The sequence below is a fragment of the Halichondria panicea genome, chromosome 3, assembly GCF_963675165.1.
Source record: "Halichondria panicea chromosome 3, odHalPani1.1, whole genome shotgun sequence".
Classification (NCBI taxonomy): domain Eukaryota; kingdom Metazoa; phylum Porifera; class Demospongiae; order Suberitida; family Halichondriidae; genus Halichondria; species Halichondria panicea.
The window spans coordinates 738,704-758,922 of record NC_087379.1 but is presented as its reverse complement, the minus strand read 5'-3'; the positions used below and the strand labels follow the sequence as shown (position 1 = coordinate 758,922).

Here is a 20,219-nt window from a genome sequence, read left to right as displayed (position 1 = left end):
CATAATTATTTTTATTGCACTATAATTATATAATAATTATTGGACGCTGGAATTCACCGAGCAATATTAAGCCACGTTAAAATTGTTTTAGGCCTAAATCTTTGCACCAAGCTTAATTAACTATTGACTGTAACTCAGGGTCACAGCTTGCACCAGTATCCCCCCTCCCCTACACACACACAGTAGGTACACTGACCAAAAGAAGCAACCTTGAGGGGAGCTCAGAGTGAAGTTGACCTTGACTCCAGTGCTGGAGGGGACATAGGAAATTAAACCACCGGTACGTTCAGCTTCTCCAGAGAGCTGGCTTTATGAAGGGAGCAGACAAGTGTGAGGACCGTGGCTGCTATCAAGGCTGCCTTCATCTTGCATGATATCTAGTACAGTTTTCAGTGAGTCCACATGGCTTTCTGATCTCTGACCCCATATTCAACACCCCCTCATCTTGAGCAGCCCCTCCCCCACTTTGTTTGCAGAATAAGCTAACATGCATAATTTCTTTACACAAATTAATAATAACACACTCATGCACCAATGCTAAGACTCAGAGTCCAATTGTTTGATGTGGTGTAGCACAGTGTCCATGGAGGGTCTATCCTGAGGGGAGTGAGAGACACAGGAGGTGATGAGTGGGTGGAGCTCCCTCCTTACACCTTCCATACTCGATAGCAGACCAAGAAATACAGCAGCTTCAGGATATCTGGCATTCACCACTTCACAAGCAAGCACTCCAAAACTGCACACATCATCTTTGTCCATGCACGAGACTGTGGGGGGAGGGAAAATTGGTTCAGAAAATTGCTCACATAAACATAAATAACACAATCTACAATTAAATAGACAGTAGTGTACAACACAGGAATAGGGACAGTACTATCCAATGAGAGGTTAATGGATTGTGAATGACACTGTACAATGCGTTATATCAAAGTATGGGAATTGCATGCGTTGCTTTCAACCACAAATTATAAAAAAATTCACAATTCATTATCAAAAAGTCGCTGCATTTGAAACTCTAAATACCTAATCAAAATGAAAATGGGATCATTACAATTTTTCATATCTATATACACGTATTAGTAAAACCAGTAGGTTATTATTACAAGCCATGTACAAGCCTATGTAGCTGGTACCCTACACAGGTTTAGCTCTCAACAAGCTAGCTAGCACACTCACATTCAATTGGTGCTGGTATTTGAACTCTGTTTGGGGGTCCCAGAGAATGACGAGGTGTTTGGGGGTCACTTGCACTGGGTCGTTGATCTCCACCACCTGGTGCTTGGTTATGAGGGTCGGGAGGTCATGAACCTCACCAGTGTCTGGGTGCTGCAAACAGTCAAGTAACTCAATGCAATCTACATGTACATTATTATACATCTGATAATGATCGAGGTCTTGAACAATTATACATAATTTTTCGTAAAGCCTTAATTTATTTTACTGCGCCCGTAACTTTTGTTTGGACAAAAAAATTTCGAAACTAATTGCTTTTCACATGACATGCTTAAAACTAGACATAGCTAAAACCACTAACTTGAGTAGATTAGGGAAATGGAGTAAAATTAATATTCAAAGAGAGACCTTTAGTTTGCTGAGGGTGGAGTGCATGGTGGCCACTCCCTTTTTGAGAGCCCTGACGTAATGATAGGAGGAGTTGAGTGATGAGAAGTGAGACTCCAGATAGAGGGAGGGCAGCTCCGTAGAGAGGGGGACGTTCTGTGTGGGCGTGTGTGAGGCAGTTTGGTATATGAACAATCACTGGTCGTATCATCACAGGCTCGGCACAAGAGATTCTGCAAGGACAAATGTAGCTCTGTATTATTTAGCAAGGAGACAATGATCCACTATCAGGAGCATGCACGTGGTGTGGCTGTACGTGCCTGGCTATAATTATCCAAACTCATGGAATGGAGTATACCGTATATGCTCGATCAGAGGCCGCTCTTGTATAAAGGCCGCACTCAAATAGTAGCCTCCCTTGCTAGCAAAATTAAACATTTAGTAGCCGCTCTCAAATAGTAGCCTCAGTGAACTTTGACTCTAGCATTTCTGCACGTACGTGGCAGCCAACAAAAATTATTGCTAGCAGCTAGCTACATGTACGTAGCTACAAGTAGCAGCTTGTTAGTGCTTCACAAAGACTTTCTCATGGCAGAGTTCAAGTTTATGCAGGTGAAAACAACTTTTGATGACAAACTAAATTATCTGGAGCTAATAAACGCCGCTCTTGAACAGTGGCCTCTCTTGAATTGTAGCCTCCTCTTCCAGCAAAATGAAACATTTAGTAGCCGCGGCTCCTGATCAAGCATATACGGTACCTAGCGTTATCTTGTATATAATTACAAGCTAAATATACAAGTGTCTATAGTGTGTGTGTGTGTGTGTGTGTGTGTGTGTGTGTTTGTGTTTGCGTGTGTGTGCCACATGTGTGTGTGTTTGTGTGTGTGTGTGTGTTTGGAAAGGGGGTAGTAAGCACAAGGCTAACTGGGTTGGATGGAACCTCGTCCGCTGAAGCATAAAATTGACTCAAACGGAATGCATATTTGATTTTAATGAAGTACGTTCAATTGACAGTTTTAATTATAGTAACAATTATAGTTTTTCCGGTCTTCAGAGGAGCACCAGACCCGTCATTGCCAGTCCACAAGTTTCGGTCCCTTTAATTTCCTGACTTGTGGGATAGCTCAAGGAAAGGCGGGACCACTCCCATACATGCGGAGTCCGGGTGTGGCTGTCAAATCATAGACTCTATGGTTAAACACCACAAAACATGCAGTTGAAAAGCAAGCTAAATTTCTTATTCAAATATTTTTGTTTAGGAAGTACTCTATGTGCAACCTTATAATTATTGTATGTAAATTGTTATGTAATTAAGATAAGCAAAATGTAACCCACGTGACAACGTCAGTTCTTTCTTTTCCATTGTGAGGATTCTTTTAGTTAGCAGTTTTTAGACAGTTTTTTAATACCATGATGATTGTGTTTAGGCTCATGTGATTCCCATATCTGGGTGTATCATCTTACGTTCAGGTGTTTTGTGGCTTGTAGGTACATGTACAATCAGTATAAGATCTAACCTTGGTTCTGACAATAATTATGAATTTTCCATTAGTCAATAGATGTTTGTGTTTGTGTGTGTGTGTGTGGGGCGGGGGGGTAGGAGCTGTGTGTGTGTGGGGGGAGGGGGGGTAGGAGCTGAGTGTGTGTGTGTGGGGGGGGGGTAGGAGCTGTGTGTGTGTGTATGTGGGGGGGGGCAGTTAAACCTGACAACAATCAATGAATTATTCAGTGCTAGAAAACTGACATTTTCAATGCACAATAATTGTACTTATAAGCTTGACAACAGATGCGAGGTGCAACTATAGAGTCCATCAACACGTACACTATTAATATTGCAATACTCTGCACAGGAAACTGTAGACAATTATTATAATTACGATAACTACAGTGCAGCAAGTGTACCTGAATATTGTGATTGTTGGTCTGAGTCAATAGAGGGCAGTCTGGCATATGACCAATCACTGGTCGTATCGTCATGGAAACAGGCTCGACACAAGAGATTCTGCAAGGACAAATGTAGCTCTGTATTATTTAGCAAGGAGACAATGATCCACTATCAGGAGCATGCACATGGTGTGGCGGTACGTGCCTGGCTATAATTATCCAAACTCATGGAGTGGAGTATACCTAGCGTTATCTTGTATATAAATTACAAGCTAAAATAATTATACAAGTGTCTAGTGTGTGTGTGTGTGTGTTGGGCTTACCTCAGTGATGATAATCTTGTGGTTCATTTTGTCAAACACATTCACAGTGATGGCATAGTCTCTACCCACCTCCAACATCCAGTTGTTGCCGGGGACGATGGAGAAACCTGGAGAAGGGTTAATCATAAGAATTCACAATCAGCATTGTTTGTTTAACCCTTTGCTCACCAAGGTGATGAGGAGGGACGACGTGTATTCCAGCACTTGGTTTAGGCTCCACCCCCTTTCCATCAGACGGACCTTGACCTTGACAGTACCAGTATTGACGCCCGCCATCAGCACCATGTCACCATGGAGACCCTGCAGCGGAGGGGGGGTGGGGTAAGGTACGATACTAAAGGTACGACTATAACAGGAGAGACTCAGTACACAGGGACAGCATGGGCAAAGAATTCACTGGTTTCAATTTCAATATTCATTAGCAATGTTACAATAACTCAACAAATTTAATAACAAAAATAAACTAGGAAAATATTTGCACTCTATTGTTGCCATTATCAGACACATACACCACACCACACTGGTCTACTGCTATGCCAAAAGGACTTTTGAACTGTCCTGGTTCAGATCCAATTGATCCAAACGACTTGAGAAACACTCCCTCACACGTGAACGCTGAGACACGACCGTTCCAATTTTCCCCCACGTACACCAGATCATCACTGTCTACACAGATGCTTAAAGGAAAGTTAAATTCTCCATTTCTACTGCCTCTCTTCCCAAACTGCCTCAGATTGCCACCATCGGGTGTGAAGACTTGCACTCGATCAATACCAGCATCAACCACATACACACAACCACTACGATCGGATGCAACGTCACAGGGAGAGTTAAACTGTCCATTACCATTGCCTTCACTGCCGAACTTGCTGGAGAAGGTGAGGTCAGAGTTGAAGATGTGAACACAGTGAGCACGATAATCAACCACATACACCTTCCCATTGACACTGTTGACACAAACACCAATCGGATCGTTAAACTGTCCAGAACCATCGCCACGACTACCTACTGCTGCTATCAGGTCTCCTCCACGTGAGAACTTCAACAGTCGATGATTACCAGCGTCCAACACCAGAATATTGTAATCACCGTCCACTGCCACACCACGAGGATTCTTCATCGCCCCAACAGCTGTGCCTCGAGTGTCTAATGTTCGCAGCTTGTCTCCTGTGGGGCTAAATATCGAGACAATATCAGCAGCGGCTTCAGCCACAATTATCTCCGCAGCTTGGTTGAGTGCCACACTTCGAGGTGACTTGAGATCATTGATAGTCTTGATAACAGTTCCTAGTTTATCGATCGGAGTCTTGACTGCCACAGGGAATGGACTTCCTTCCACCTCCTCTCCACCCACTCTCACGATCAGCTCGCTGGCCCCGCCCACTGTCGGCTGGTAGGAGATCTCGTACTCTCCCTGCCCTCGTTCCTTCACAGCACATTTTGTGGTTTTGTTTGTCAGCTTAGAGACAAGTTTGGCTTCGGGCGGTGCTGAATTTAGGGGACAGAGGAATCGATAATACGCAGTTACTTTTTGTTCAGTGATAGCTTTGCGAGGAATATTAACACAACACAAGCCACCAAACTTTTTGCTATCTTTGACTAGCTGAGCAGAAGGCACAAAACAGGTGTTGGTTGTCTCACGAGGCTCTAGGGTGTTGGGGTCAAAGGTGTCCACCAGCTCTCTCACTTGCTTCACCACACCTTGCTTCATCTTGAGCACGTCTCCTGGAGACCCGGTACGAATGCTCTCCCTCACGAAATGCAGGCAGCTGCTACGTTGGGTTTGGAGGATCTCCACTTCCTTTCGCTGAGCAGAGAGGCTCTTGAGCTGTTGTTGGGTGTGGCCTTCCAACTCGGCCATAAGCTCCCCCTCACGAGCATACAGAGCTTGATGGAGCTTATCAAATTTCGAGTGGATATTGGTCGCAATTGTTCCTCCGTGTTCAACAATTTCGGCATGTCGTCCATCCAGATTGACGAGAGCTGTGTCTGTGGCCTCTAGCTGTTTTTCAACGGGTCCCAGGGAGTCCAGGATCTCTTTCTTGTGGCTCTCAAAGGTGTCGGCAATCACACAATACTTGTGGTCTTTGTGTATATGAACGAGGCAATCTCGACAAATCAACTCCCCACAAGGTTCACAATAAAGTTTCATTTTCTCGTCGTGTTTGGGGCAGTGAGGGGACGTTTTCTTTGGGGAGACCAAGCGAATCAAATCTCCCTCCACTTTTTCGAGAGTAACGACTTCGTGACCTTCGAACTCTTCGTATTCTTTGTGTATGGTAGTACACATATCGCAGATGAACTTGGTGCATTGTCGGCAAAAGCTGGTGGCTTTACGAGTCGTCTTCACACATTTCTCACAAGCCAATTTCTGAGGCTCTTTCACCTTCTTGAGTATTTCCTGGATGTCAAAGAGATGGTGTACATTGAAGGCAGCCTGGAGGCCACTCACACCAGTGGGGGGTAGGGGGGTGGGCCGGCGACACTTGGGGCATTCCAGCTGGCCTTGTCGATTGTGGGCAACTATATCCTCGAGACAATGTTGACAGTAGACGTGGAAACAGGAGAGCAGTCGAGGGTTGGTGTAGGGCTCCAGACAGACTAGGCATGACAGCTGGTCCTCCACTTTGGAGAGAGCTTCTTGAGCAGCACTCGGCCTCTCAGCCATTGACACAAAACTGAGGGGGGAGAGAAAAGGATAACAATAGGCTAAAAAGGGGGCGTGTCAAGCTTTATAATAATAATAGCAAAGAATTCAAGCAACGAAAACTACAAACGAATGTATCAGAACGTGTACAATAATTATGCTCACCTTTAGAAAAGTGTTTAGTAGTAGAAAGAAAAGCTCAAAGCTTGGCAAAAGCAGCTATAGACTCACAGCTCTCACAGCTCTCACAGTGACAGGTCAGGTGATGCATGCACAACAATATTCATAGGATCAAAGTATTGATTATGGTTAGACCATAATGGTACACACATACTTGTGGCTATAATTATTGCCTAGCAACATTCTACACCCACTCTATTGCTAGCCCTCTGACCAGTTGCCTGAGATACAGACAACACACACTCATACAATGTCACCCTCCATGTTAACAACACTCCATACCATGTTGAAATTGATCTCACATCATGCACCCAATGCACACACACAAGATCACAAAATGTATCATAATACAAAAATCAGCATACATACATACATACATACATACGGATGATAATCTCTATGTGTATAATTATGTTAGAACACTCTTAATTGGGTCCATGAGATGCATGGTTGAGTGGACTCCATTGCCCCACCCACTCACACCACTGGCCTTCTCTTGTGGTCGGGATATTTACGTATCAAAATTGTTTGCTAATGACAATAATCCAGTGTTGAAGGGATGAGCAATATATACAAGCTCAACAACGCACCAGGAGATACCCAGCGAGACAGAGACGAAACAATCAACACTTGGCAAAAAAAGAAAATCCCAGGAACCACAACCACATTCAACAAAACAAACAAGATAGATTTTCTACCATGCACAATATTCCCAACGTATAACCGTCCATAACCTCAGCTCAGGATCTCTGAACACTGAACAACTAACACTACTCACTAAAGGACTCTCCTTCACACCAACCCCTAACATTGATAATACTGTACAATATCACCAACTACTACGTCAATACAATGAGTTCACAAGATCACCTAGACCAATCTACACACACGCAGTTTCCAAACTGAACATAACACCCACCAAAAGAGAACAACCTGAACAATCCCTTACAGATACACCATAATTATATCTACAGACGAATGACATTTTAACCGAAATCGAATTATGTAACTTACAACTGTACACTCAAGTATATTCACGAATGCCTACTTTAGAAGCGTACATTGACCAAACAAAAACAGAATTGGACGAAAAACTAGTCTAGTCTAGCTCTTTCTAAGCTTTAAGCAAATAATTAACATTGGATCAACGGTACTAAAGTTATGGCTGTTTAAATGTGTTTAACTACCCCTCCCCTCAAGAAGAGTATGTTAGATCTTTAATGGTTACTAAAGCACACTAACTACAAACAAAAGGATTATAATTTATGTACTAGCCTCGATCGTTCACCGGCCTACCCTGGGATCCAGGCTATAATTATATGTACATGACATAACTATGTACAGTACATGACCTTGCAGTATTGACCCTAAACACACACCTGGGTACATACTGTCAAGGAGGTCATGATGAACACACACTAACCTGAGGAGATAGGTTCTCCCTGGAGAGTACGGAAGGCAGGTACTGGTTGGAGGAGGCCGTTAGAACAGCTGCACCAGACACACCTCCCTGTCTCACACACACTAGAGCTGCACAACAGACACACCAGGATGGAGCACACCCAGTTTCCCGATCACCTTCCCACGTACACACACCTCTGCACAATGGCCCGGGAAATAGGTAGAGTCTGTGGAGTGTGTGTGCAGGGGAGGGGGCGCTAAACACAAGCAGTGCAGAAGTGTGGGCAGTGAGCAAGTGTAGTTGTAGGAATTAATTTTCTGACAAAATAATCTTCCCAACACATACACTTCAAAAAACCTCAAGGCCACTAATTCCCAACAAACTGGACTGAATGCATATACAGCAGTTCCTTCACAAGTCCCTAACACACATACACAGCTGTGCTTATGCAACCCTCACCTTCAGCTGCCTTGAGGAAGTATCCACTGCCATCTTTGATGTAGGACACCTCCAGCAGCTGCATGACACGGTCCAGTAGTCCATGGATCACTTCAAACCCGGGGGTACGACTATAATACACTGCACACAACCGACGATGGTTCCGTGTTCCCACATCTACAGCATAGGACACACAAATTAGTGAGCTTTGGCACTGCGAGCAATTAGCGGTTTTAAGACACTTTAATTGTATACAATAGTGCTTTCTCAGAGCTACAGAATGCGTCTTTGAGTTTTTTAAATAGGACGTTCCTAACACAAGTTATGGCCTCTAAAAGATAGCTCTAAAAACAAACCTGATTTTTCAACAGCCATTAACTTTAATACAGTTGATCCAATATCAAAAATGTTATGATTTTCTGAAAGCTTAGAAAGAGACCTTTCATATGATGTGTTTCGATTCAAAATTTTGTTGGGGCCCTAATTTGTAATTTTTCCGCCTTGGACCATGGGCTATTTATTATTCATAGTATGGCCAAATTGGTAAATACTCTTATCTCTCAAATATAAACTTTTATGACACCATTTGAAAGGTCTCTTTCTAAGCTTTCAGAAAATCAGAAAATCATTGAAATTGTATCCACGGAATTCAAGTTATGGCAGCTAAAAGATAGCTCTGAAAACAGGCCTGATTCTAAAAACACCCACGCCTTCCCCTAGAAAACAGAAGATTAATTAATGTCAGCACTTCCGTCTCACAAAAAACTGCTTACCTTGCAAATAGTGTCTTAGCCAGATAAAATCTCATTCTTCTATGGAGTGAACCCCAGACCAGCCAGAATACAGCCAGCTCTGTGAGTGAGTGAGCACAGTGTGTAAGATGGTACTTGATCTACTGGGTACAGTTACCTTGCTGGTGCTTTGTCAGCGTCTATCTCCTGTAATGGAAGGTATACCTCAGCCAGCTCATCAGAAGCGCTACACATACAGAGGGAGGGGCAGATGAAAGGTAAATAAAGTACTGAAAATAAGTACTGAAAATATACACACAAACCATAATTATACGAATGCTCACTAGCAGTCAAACACACAGTACACTACACACTAGGACACCTACACACTGGTAACCCTAATTATAGCTGGATACCCATTTTTGTAATAAAATTCATTATTGTAATTTTACTATACTTAGTGCTGATCACATGATCTCCAGCCAATCAGCTTATCTGAAAGTAGTCAGGTGACCATGGACTTAATCCACACTTAAGTGTTTTAAGTTGGTTAAGTGCATGTGCTTTAAGTTGGTTTGTTAATGCACACTTTTTATCAAAATCATAATACAAGCAGATTGAATCTGAATGTCATCATAATTATAATAATAATACAAGCAGATTGAATATGTACACAACCAAAGCTGAAAAGTATTAGAAAGTTGAATGTTATTGTTTCGACTTGTTTTATGTGTACCGAATTGCTGACTTGACCATAGCATCGCTTTTTTGTCTAGAGAAATAGGCTCAGCTTGTTTCGAAGATGTACATACCTGTACCTATAAAGCCAGATCCATATAATCGTTTCATCAAAGGTGCTTCGAATATCATAGCTTTCCAAAAGAGCAAACCAGATACTCATTGCCATATAGTTTGCGCACAAAGTTTCCCATCCAGTAAGCCAGATCAGCTGGAGGCATATCCAGTAGTGGAATCGGGACTGTTGGTCAACAGGAGAAATAAGTCGAGAACATGCCCAGCCAGTCCAGATAGCTTTAGATCGTATCTCCTTCTCCTTTGCATCAGTTACTGGATCTACAAACCTACTAAAACTTGCTACTACGTCTAGCTAGCTAGCTAGCCACCAGCAACTGTAGCTAAATCTAGCTGCCACGAGGCTAGAGCTCACGTGACAGCACTAGAACACACCTAGCCAAGTCACGTGTTTTAATGCTGGTGCTAGCTGCCACGAGGCTAGAGCTCACGTGACAGCACTAAATCCTTTAGAACACACCTAGCCAAGTCACGTGTTTTAATGCTGGTGCACTCGGATGGCCTCTTGGTTACGTAATGCACCCGGCTGCGCCTCGAGCACCACGTTAACCTCGAGGCCATCCTCGGCACGCAGATTAAAACACTTAATCTTGGCTAGGTGTGTTCTAAATAATACTTAAAACACCCCCCCCCTGGTACACAGACCTGCCTGCTGCTGTGTCCTTGTCCTCTGAGGCCAGTAGCTCCCGCTCTCTAGCGAGCAGCTGCACTCTCTCAGTGTCACACTCGAGTACACTATCCAGTGCTAGTGTGTTGTCCCCGGTGACCTCTTGCTCCACGTGTAGTACACTCACACCAGCTGGTAGACGCAGCTCACGACACGCCATAGAGCGGAGGAGGGTGGACTTGCCAACACCTGCACGTGTGTGAGGGCGTGTGATTAGGGCAGGGGAGAGACACACATGTATCACTACAAGTATGCTAGCTGCATGGTTAGATTTCTGTTCTTAACAATGAATACTACTATTCAGCAGTATGAAACAGTTTCTTTTTTCATGTACAATAGAGAGTTCTGGCCATCCATTTCTTCTGTGGAGAGGTGCTCAATGCATCATGAGACAGACGCCACCAATATTATTTACACAATAAAAATTATACCAACAACCAAAGACTAATAATGCTTTGTGTTCTTCTCCCTGTTCCAGTATAGCTACCTGTGTAAATACTGGAGAGACCTAAACTCACTCTAATTAGCCGAGTCCCTAGGCTACCATTTGTCCCAACAGGCCGTTTATTTGTCATAATTATTATTTTCAGCACGTTAGTTTGGCATATAGTTTTAAAGTAAGTTCTCACCGATCTCCTCAGCGATGATGATGCTGCTCAATCTGATTGGCTGAGTGGACTAAGCCGTGAGCTCTGCCTCCCGAGAGCATCCAGGCTCCTCCTCCAAATACAGCGGCTTTACTGACACTATGTCCGGTTTAATGCTCAATCTGTGTGTGTGTGTGTGTGGGCGTGTGTGTGTGTGTGGGTGGCATATACGTAATCATTAACTAATATTTTGCAGTGCACTATAACTATTGGACGGTGGAATTCACTGAGCAATAATTATTCTTTTAGGTCTAAATCTTTGCATTTAATTACACCAAGTTTAATTAACTATTGACTGTAACTCATGGTCACCAGTATCCCCCCTCCCCTACACACACACAGTAGGTACACTGACCAAGAGAAGCAACCTTGAGGGGAGCTCAGAGTGAAGTTGACCTTGACTCCAGTGCTGGAGGGGACATAGGGAAGTAAAACCACCCGTACGTTCAGCTTCCCCAGAGAGCTGGCTTTATAAAGGGGGCAGACTAGTGTGAGGACCGTGGCCAGCTGCCTTCAGATCATCTTGCATATCATCTACGTAGTCCAGATGGCTTTCTGATCTCTGACCCCATGCAACACCCCCTCATCTTGAGCAGCCCCACCCCTACTTTGTTTGCAGAATAACGTTTCTTTATTCTTTACACAAATTAATAATAACACACTCATGCACCAATGCTAAGACTCAGAGTCCAATTGTTTGATGTGGTGTAGCACAGTGTCCATGGAGGGTCTGTCCTGAGGGGAGTGAGAGACACAGGAGGTGATGAGTGGGTGGAGCTCCCGCCATACACCTTCCATACTCGATAGCAGACCAAGAAATACAGCAGCTTCAGGAAATCTGCCATTCACCACTTCACAAGCAAGCACTCCAAAACTGTACACATCATCTTTGTCCATGCACGAGACTGTGGGGGGAGGGAAAATTGGTTCAGAAAATTGATCACATAAACATAAATAACACAATCTACAATTAAATAGACAGTAGTGTACAACACAGGAATAGGGACAGTACTATCCAATGAGAGGTTAATGGATTGTGAATGACACTGTACAAGCTTGATTGCGTTGTAACTATAAATGGGAAATTGCATGACCAATCTATTGAGCGAATTTCGCAATTCGTAATTGAAAAGTCGCTGTATTTTAAACCCGATAATAATTATTATAGTACCAGGAGTTCATGCACTCCTGATGTAGTACAAAATGGGATCATCATAATTATACACGTATAATAATTATTATTACAAGCCATATACAAGACTATGTAGCTGGTACTCTACACAGGTTTAGAATTTAATATCGCATGCATGCAGGCTGCTATTCCGTGAAAATTAAATCCGCGAAAACCTTTCAACGGTCATTCTACGAAAGTTTATACCCTACCCGCTATACGGTATACAGACACACTGACAGTGGTGTGCCCGGAATATCTCAATCCTCCATCTCATAAAATTTAATGATCCTAGTAAACTAAAGGCCTTATTCTGTGGGCACGTCTCTGAGTACAAGGGTCAGAGAATAACGAGCAAATTAGGTACACAAATAAATTCTAGAGAATGGATTACAAATTTCCCAGCAAACCTAGTGATGGATGACTATCAACACACCCACTACTTAACTGTAACTGTTTCCACATTAACCCCTTTGAAACGTACGTACCTTCCTCGTAAAAAGCCTGCACACTGAAACGTTCGGCTCCTCCCCCAACAGCAGCTCCCTCGTACGAGTTGTGATCTCAATACGCTCAATTGAGGCTACAAATACGTCACAACGCAGTGTCTGCCCCGTGGCTGTGTGTGTGTGTGTGTGTGTGTGTGTGTGTGTGTGTGTGTGTGTGAGTGTGTGTGTGTGTGTGTGTGTGTGTGTGAGTGTGTGTGTAAGTACAGAGTGCAGTATAATAATAATTATTTTGTATAATGTAGTATACACGTTGCAGTCGACACAATTCCACCAACCTTAATTATAATAATTCTGGTGTTGGTACAATTTCTTATGGTTTTATGAAACCTAAGAAGGTCTATAAAACGGCACAATCAACCCACACATTTTGAACGCAACAACATTTCAGAAAAAGACCAGGACTGTAGTCCATAATAATATGGTATTGAACTGAAATTGGGCCAACTACTGTTGTTTAATTTTAAGCATACCCTCTCCATAATGATTTAACTTGCAGAAAATTGAAATCAGACTACCGAAATTCAAGTTACGGGCTCTCAAAGTGGTACAGCCACCACTGTATACATGTAACTCTTATAGGAAGTTCTATCAAAGTAATGGTATGCTAAAATCAGTGGCAAAAGTTGTCCCCCTCAACAACACACTTACTATCTGAGTCCTTGTGTTGTAGTCAGGAGGTCTGGGGGGTGGGTAGAGCATTCTGATTGGACGATCACCACGTACATTGCAGTGATGTGAAGTTGTCAAACGTCACACAGCGTTATTTCAAGGTTCAAAGGTCGTCCACTAACTGCACACAAATACAATAATAAGCCATGTACAAGCCTATGTATTGTAGCTGGTACCTACACAGGTTTAGCTCTCAACAAGCTAGCTAGCACACTCACTCTAGTTTTAGCAAGAGTATATGATAGAGAGAGAGTATCGAAGGTAGGCATACTGTACATCAGATGTATGCGGAGAGTAACGTGACTTCCTGTATCTGTCACAACCTTGGAATTTGCACACTGACCAATCCAAGTGTGGGTGATGTAATCTATCAAGAAAGTAGATTACATCACCCACACTTTTGCATGGCAAAAACGTACCAGGCGCACGGTTGTGGGACCTCCTCTGGGGTCACCTATAGCTGCCACTATATGTGACAGGCTCTAGGAAAACCAGACTATTGGAGCAGACTAAAATTTTGGTGATTAATGTACCAAGTGATAGAGCAGAGCATTGCCTACACAATGATATGCTTAGTGTTCACATACCTAGTTTCATACCCGAGTTATGCGCGTTGGAAACTCGAAGCCGTAAAATGTAGTATCGAGAAAAACGGCTCTCAAAGATTGCTTAATTAGGAAAAATAAGGTAATAGCGATAGTTTGGACGAAGCGTTTCGATGGAAAGAGTTGGATTTAGAGCATCAGATTTTACAGAGAGGTAGTAGAAGGACTGTAGATACTTATACATCAATAACATTTTATTTGAGATTTTATACTGTAGGCATAAATTTAGCTGTAGCTCAATACTAAATTCTGCTCCAATAGTCTGGTTTTCCCAGAGCCTGTCACATATATCTCATACCTATGGGTCACCAAGTAATGCCATTAGCATAATAATTATTATATGGGTCAAGGGTATATGCACTGCTATTGCTAATTTGCCAATTTCGGCCGAATACCGTGACAAAGGTCTAACAGGTGATCGAGGACCATACAGTACAAATGGGCAATATCAGGAGTACATGAAGGGGACTATACAACCCATACAAACGTGTTGTTGTCTGACTCTGTCATACATGTGTGTAAAATGCCCACATCTCAAGTGGCTGCACTCAAACACTGTGGTTAATTACATGTACTGTGCAAGCACTTGGTAGAATTTCTGATTGTAGCCTGCCTGCCTTAGCCATGCACACATGGTTATGTCAAACCAAACAGTTTACATTACTATAAGTTTTGTCTCCTGGTTTTGTGACAGAGAGACAGCAAGGAATGCATATGGTGTGTATAGTAGTTGCTTACTCCCCTTCATGTACTCCTGGCAATATACATACTGTACAATGTACGGTACCTCTGTTTCATCAAGTGAGCCGTATTGTTGGTATCCACGGCTACCATTTTAGTCTTAGTGAGCCAGCCTGTATACTGGATACGCCCCATATTTCAGTATAGTGGAATATCTTGGCCACTTCGATTCTACAAAATGTGAATTAAACAAAGACAGAACCTAATTAATCTACCTATTAGTAATAATATTATTGGCGCAAGTTGGGTCGTTGCCCAATTTCCAAAACGGAAACCGGGCGACGACCCAACTTGATTATGTACTTCCAAGAGTATAATGCATTCAAAACTTAGGGAAATTACTCACTGAAATGCAAAAAAAATGAAGAAAAGTCTTCAGAAGGGAATCGAATCCACGCCTTATCTATCATGTGATCTACTAAGCCACCACCCTAACCAATAAGCCACATCTTTTTTATATCTTTGTACTACAAGCAGAATACAACCCATTTACAAGCTAGCCCAGCTCGTACCCTACACAGGTTTGACAAACTCTTAACAGCTAGCTAGCACACTCACATTCAATAGAATAGTCCTATATTCGTGTAACAGCCTGGAATTTTGATTGTTTTTCGAACGCCCACTAACTACTTCTGATATAGCTTCCGCAGTAAAATTATGCTGAGCTGGTACACCCTTTTACATTGAAGTCATCGTAAAATCAATGCGTTTTTGCAGCCTCTGCATTCTGCAATTAATTATAAGCGCTATTTATTCCAAAGCAAGGAAGTTTGTGAAATATTGAAATAAGAGCTATACACAATGGTTTTTGTTCCCAGAGAGTGTTTGTCAACTATATCAGTGAGCTAGCTGGTTAAAATGGCATAATCAACACACACATTTTGAACACACAAAAATTTCTCACTTTCAGAAAAATACCATGGGCTATCACTGTCCAATATTAGCAGAAATTGGGCCAGCTATGATTTAAGCATACCAAATGAATGAGCTCCTTGTTTCAGAAAATCAAAATATCAAGTTACAGGTTCTCAAAGTGGTACAGCCACCACTGTACACATGTAACTCTTATAGGAAGTTCTATCAAAGTAATGGTATGCTAAAATCAGTGGCAAAAGTTGTCCCCCTCAACAACACACTTACTATCTGAGTCCTTGTGTTGTAGTGAGGAGGTCTGGGGGGTGCATGGGTAGAGCATTCTGATTGGACGATCACCACGTACATTGCAGTGATGTGAAGTTGTCAAACGCCCCATACATTGTTATTTCATTTGGAAGGCCGCACAGGAAACTGCATTAATTAAGACATTGAAAGTATCGTTGTTTGACAAAATCGACAAAATCGACAAAATCTTAGTACTTAGAGTGTACCTGAATATTGTGATTGTTGGTCTGAGTCAATAGAGGGCAGTCTGGCATATGACCAATCACTGGTTGTATTGTCATGGAAACAGGCTCGGCACAAAAGATTCTGCAAGGACAAATGTATCTCTGTATTATTAAGCAACGAGACAATGATCCACACACCCACACACAATAATTTAATACTGTTGTCTTGTAGGATGGCGTCCAGTCCGGTGATCTTTGACCTCCGTGGGTGGCAGTGGCAGAATGTACACATCCATGGAGGGTTGTAGCATCATGTTCTCAATGACTAGTAGCTTGATGATATCAGGCTCCACCCCCTATAACGCCATCTCCCTCAGACGGACCTTGTCCTTGGCCGTACCAGTGTTGATGCCCGCTACCAGCACCATATCACCATGGAGACCCTGCAGCAAAGGGGGGGGTGGGGTGAGGTACGATACTAAAGGTACGACTATAACAGGAGAGACTCAGTACACGTACACAGGGACAGCATGGGCAAAGAATTCACTGGTTTCAATTTCAATATTCATTAGCAATGTTACAATAACTCAATAAAATTAATAACAAAAATAAACTAGGAAAATATTTGCACTCTATTGTTGCCATAATCAGACACATACACCACACCACACTGGTCTACTGCTATGCCATCCAGTCCTGGTCCAGATCCCTTTGATCCAAACGACTTGAGAAACACTCCCTCATACGTGAACACTGAGACACGATTGTTCCCATTCTCCCCCACATACATCAGATCATCACTGTCCACACAGATGGTGAAAGGGCGGTAAAGTTCTCTATTTCCGCTGCCACTCTTTCCAAACTTCCTCAGATAGCCACCATCGGGTGTGAAGACTTGCACTCGATGATTACCACGATCAGCCACATACACACAACCACTACGATCGGATGCAACGTCCCAGGGACAGCTAAACTGTCCATTACCACTGCCATAGCTGCCAAACTTGCTGGAGAAGGTGAGGTCAGAGTTGAAGATGTGAACACAGTAAGCATAGTTATCAACCACATACACCTTCCCATTGACACTGTTGCAACAAACACCCACCGGATACTTAAACTGTCCAGGACCATCGCCATGACTACCTACTGCTGCTATCAGGTCTCCTCCACGTGAGAACTTCTACAGTCGATGATTAGCATCGTCCACCACCAGAATATTGTCATCACCGTCCACTGCCACACCACAAGGATACTTCATCTCTCCAACAGCTGTGCCTCAAGTGTCTAATGTTCCCAGCTTGTCTCCTGTGGGGCTAAATATCGAGACAATACCAGCATCGTATTCAACCACAATTATCTCCCCAGCTTGGTTGAGTGCCACTCCATACGGTGACTTGAGATCATTGATAGTCTTGATAACAGTTCCTAGTTTATCGATCGGAGTCTTGACTGCCACACTTCCTGCCACCTCCTCTCCACCCACTCTCACGATCAGCTCGCTGGCCCTTTGAGCAGAACAGGTTTTGAGCCGTTTTTGGGTGTGGCCTTCCAACTCGGCCATAATGAAACAAAACTGTGAAGGAGAGAAAAAATGGATCACAATAATTATGCTACTTGAATCTTGACCTGTAGATCTACTAGAGCAAATTAGCAATGAAAATAACAAATGAAACATTATATAGATCTATATCTACAATAATTATTATGCTCAGTACTCACCTTTAGAAAAGTGTTTAATAGTAGAAAAAAAAGCTCAAAGCTTGGCAAAAGCAGCTATAGACTCACAGCTCTCACATGCAAGTGGTGACTTAAATAGAAAAAAAAGGGTTCTGGAATGTTCTAGAATATTCTCTAGACAGAGGTTGCATCACAAGTGTGATAAATACATAACAAAGCAAGATCAGGATGGAACAAGATAGATCAGGATAGATCACAACACTTAACACATTGACATGAACAATCATGCCAGTACACAGTTATACACATGCCAATCATGGCAGTTCAGGAGCCATGAAACCTAGGAAGCATCATAACTGGAGCCTTACCTCAGTTATAGAGCGTGGCCTCGTCGTATACCGCGCATGCGTGACTTGCCAAAGTACAGTTGTATAAGTCTCGAACTGACTGCTCTAACTCTAACAGACTGCTCAACTTTCGAGCCTCCCACCCTAGCTCCCTTTCAGAAACTCTGACCATTCCTTTCCATCCAACAATGTGATTACCAGTGTAGGGGGGTTGCCCCCTCCCCAAACACTTACATGCTTAATGCTATAACTGCCAGAGCCACTCTCTCAGTACTTCCCAAAACCTAACCACAGTCACGTGACCCACAATCCCTACAAGGTTCAAAGGGCACGTGACTCCAGCTTGGATCAGGTATACTGCCAAAATGTACCACGCTTTGGATATGACACACTAGTTCGTGCATACTCTTACGATCATAAGGATTACATCAGTACATGACCTTGCAGTATTGACCCTAAACACACACCTGGGTACATACTGTCAAGGAGGTCATGATGAACACACACTAACCTGAGGAGATATATAGGTTCTCCGTGGAGAGTACGGAGGGCAGGTACTGGTTGGAGGAGGCAGCTACACCAGACACACCTCTCAGTCTCACACACACTAGAGCTGCACAACAGACACACCAGGATGGAGCATGCCCAGTTTCCCGATCACCTTCCCACGTACACACCTCTGCACAAAGGCCCGAGAAATAGGTAGAGTCTGTGGAGTGTGTGTGCAGGGGAGGGGGCGGTAAACACAAGCAGTGCAGAAGTGTGGGCAGTGAGCAAGTGTAGTTGTAGGAATTAATTTTCTGACAAAATAATCTTCCCAACACATACACTTCAAAAAACCTCAAGGCCACTTATTCCCAACAAACTGGACTGAATGCATATACATGCAGTAGTTCTTTCACAAGTCCCTAACACACATACACAGCTGTGCTTATGCAACACTCACCTTCAGCTGCCTTGAGGAAGTATCCACTGCCATCTTTGGTGAACGACACCTCCAGCAGCTGCATGACACGGTCCAGTAGTCCATGGATCACTTCAAACCCGGGGGTACGACTATAATACAACCGACGATGGTTCCGTGTTCCCACATCTACAGCATAGGACACACAAATTAGTGAGCTTTGGCACTGCGAGCAATTAGCGGTTTTAAGACACTTTAATTGTATACAATAGTGCTTTCTCAGAGCTACAGAATGCGTCTTTGAGTTTGTTAAATAGGACGTTCCTAACACAAGTTATGGCCTCTAAAAGATAGCTCTAAAAACAAACCTGATTTTTCAACAGCCATTACTTTAATACCGTTGATCCAATGTCAAAAATATTATGATGTTCTGAAAGCTTAGAAAGAGACCTTTCAAATGATGTGTTTCGATCCGAAATTTTGTTGGGGCCCTAATTTGTAATTTTTCCGCCTTGGACCATGGGCTTTATTTATGGTATGGCAAATACTTTTATCTCCCAAATATAAACTTTGATGACACCATTTGAAAGGTCTCTTTCTAAGCTTTCAGAAAATCAGAAAATCATTGAAATTGTATTCACGGAATTCAAGTTATGGCAGCTACTGAAAGATAGCTTTGAAAACACGCCTGATTCTGAAAAAACAACTCACGCCTTCCCCCCAAAACAGAAGATTAATTAATGTCAGCGCTTCCGTCTCTCAAAACCAGCTTACCTTGCAAACAGTGTCCTAGCCAGAGCAAATCTCATTCTTCTGTGGAGTGAACCCAGGACCAGCCAGAATACAGCCAGCTCTGTGAGTGAGTAAGCACAGTGTGTAAGATGGTACTTGATCTACTGGGTACAGTTACCTTGCTGGTGCGTCTATCTCCTGTAGTGGAAGGTATACCTCAGCCAGCTCATCAGAAGCGCTACACATA

The 20,219-nt window shown here is 43.0% G+C and overlaps 5 protein-coding genes across 7 annotated transcripts in view; all 5 read right to left on the bottom strand.

Annotated features, from left to right (window-relative positions):
* Window positions 1-504: 504 nt before the first annotated feature.
* On the bottom strand, window positions 505-9,242 carry LOC135333365 (nuclear pore membrane glycoprotein 210-like). Its single transcript, XM_064528345.1, has 8 exons — window positions 9,208-9,242; window positions 8,456-8,611; window positions 8,018-8,222; window positions 3,936-4,067; window positions 3,768-3,874; window positions 1,582-1,716; window positions 1,177-1,326; window positions 505-767 (listed from the first exon to the last, which is right to left on the bottom strand). Exons 5-8 carry the CDS (start codon window positions 3,843-3,845, stop codon window positions 708-710), a joined length of 423 nt encoding a protein of 140 aa, XP_064384415.1. The 5' UTR covers window positions 3,846-3,874; window positions 3,936-4,067; window positions 8,018-8,222; window positions 8,456-8,611; window positions 9,208-9,242; the 3' UTR covers window positions 505-707.
* On the bottom strand, window positions 4,170-7,298 carry LOC135333315 (E3 ubiquitin-protein ligase TRIM71-like). The gene is made up of 2 exons (XM_064528280.1): window positions 6,580-7,298; window positions 4,170-6,445 (listed from the first exon to the last, which is right to left on the bottom strand). The coding sequence occupies exon 2, from the start codon at window positions 6,433-6,435 to the stop codon at window positions 4,231-4,233; it is 2,205 nt and encodes a 734-aa protein (XP_064384350.1). The 5' UTR covers window positions 6,436-6,445; window positions 6,580-7,298; the 3' UTR covers window positions 4,170-4,230.
* A 42-nt stretch (window positions 9,243-9,284) lies between the features above and the next one.
* On the bottom strand, window positions 9,285-11,793 carry LOC135333378 (ATP-binding cassette sub-family F member 3-like). The gene is made up of 4 exons (XM_064528358.1): window positions 11,648-11,793; window positions 11,275-11,414; window positions 10,624-10,834; window positions 9,285-9,412 (listed from the first exon to the last, which is right to left on the bottom strand). The coding sequence occupies exons 3-4, from the start codon at window positions 10,803-10,805 to the stop codon at window positions 9,340-9,342; spliced, it is 255 nt and encodes an 84-aa protein (XP_064384428.1). The 5' UTR covers window positions 10,806-10,834; window positions 11,275-11,414; window positions 11,648-11,793; the 3' UTR covers window positions 9,285-9,339.
* Window positions 11,794-11,934: 141 nt separating this feature from the next.
* Window positions 11,935-20,219, bottom strand: part of LOC135333337 (E3 ubiquitin-protein ligase TRIM71-like) — a 40,214-nt gene continuing 31,929 nt past the window's right edge. Inside the window, exons 9-10 of one of the 3 annotated variants that reach the window (XM_064528307.1) lie at window positions 12,952-13,082; window positions 11,935-12,197 (exon numbers count right to left, since the gene is read on the bottom strand). In XM_064528307.1, coding sequence (XP_064384377.1) covers window positions 13,058-13,082 — 25 coding nt within the window. In that variant the 3' untranslated portion in view covers window positions 11,935-12,197; window positions 12,952-13,057. Of the gene's footprint in view, window positions 12,198-12,951; window positions 13,083-16,737; window positions 16,756-20,219 lie in introns of those variants that run through there. The other 2 variants (XM_064528311.1, XM_064528309.1) reach the window with 2 other exon arrangements.
* LOC135333364 (E3 ubiquitin-protein ligase TRIM71-like) lies at window positions 16,889-17,583 on the bottom strand. Its single transcript, XM_064528344.1, has 2 exons — window positions 17,418-17,583; window positions 16,889-17,319 (listed from the first exon to the last, which is right to left on the bottom strand). The coding sequence occupies exons 1-2, from the start codon at window positions 17,447-17,449 to the stop codon at window positions 16,926-16,928; spliced, it is 426 nt and encodes a 141-aa protein (XP_064384414.1). The 5' UTR covers window positions 17,450-17,583; the 3' UTR covers window positions 16,889-16,925.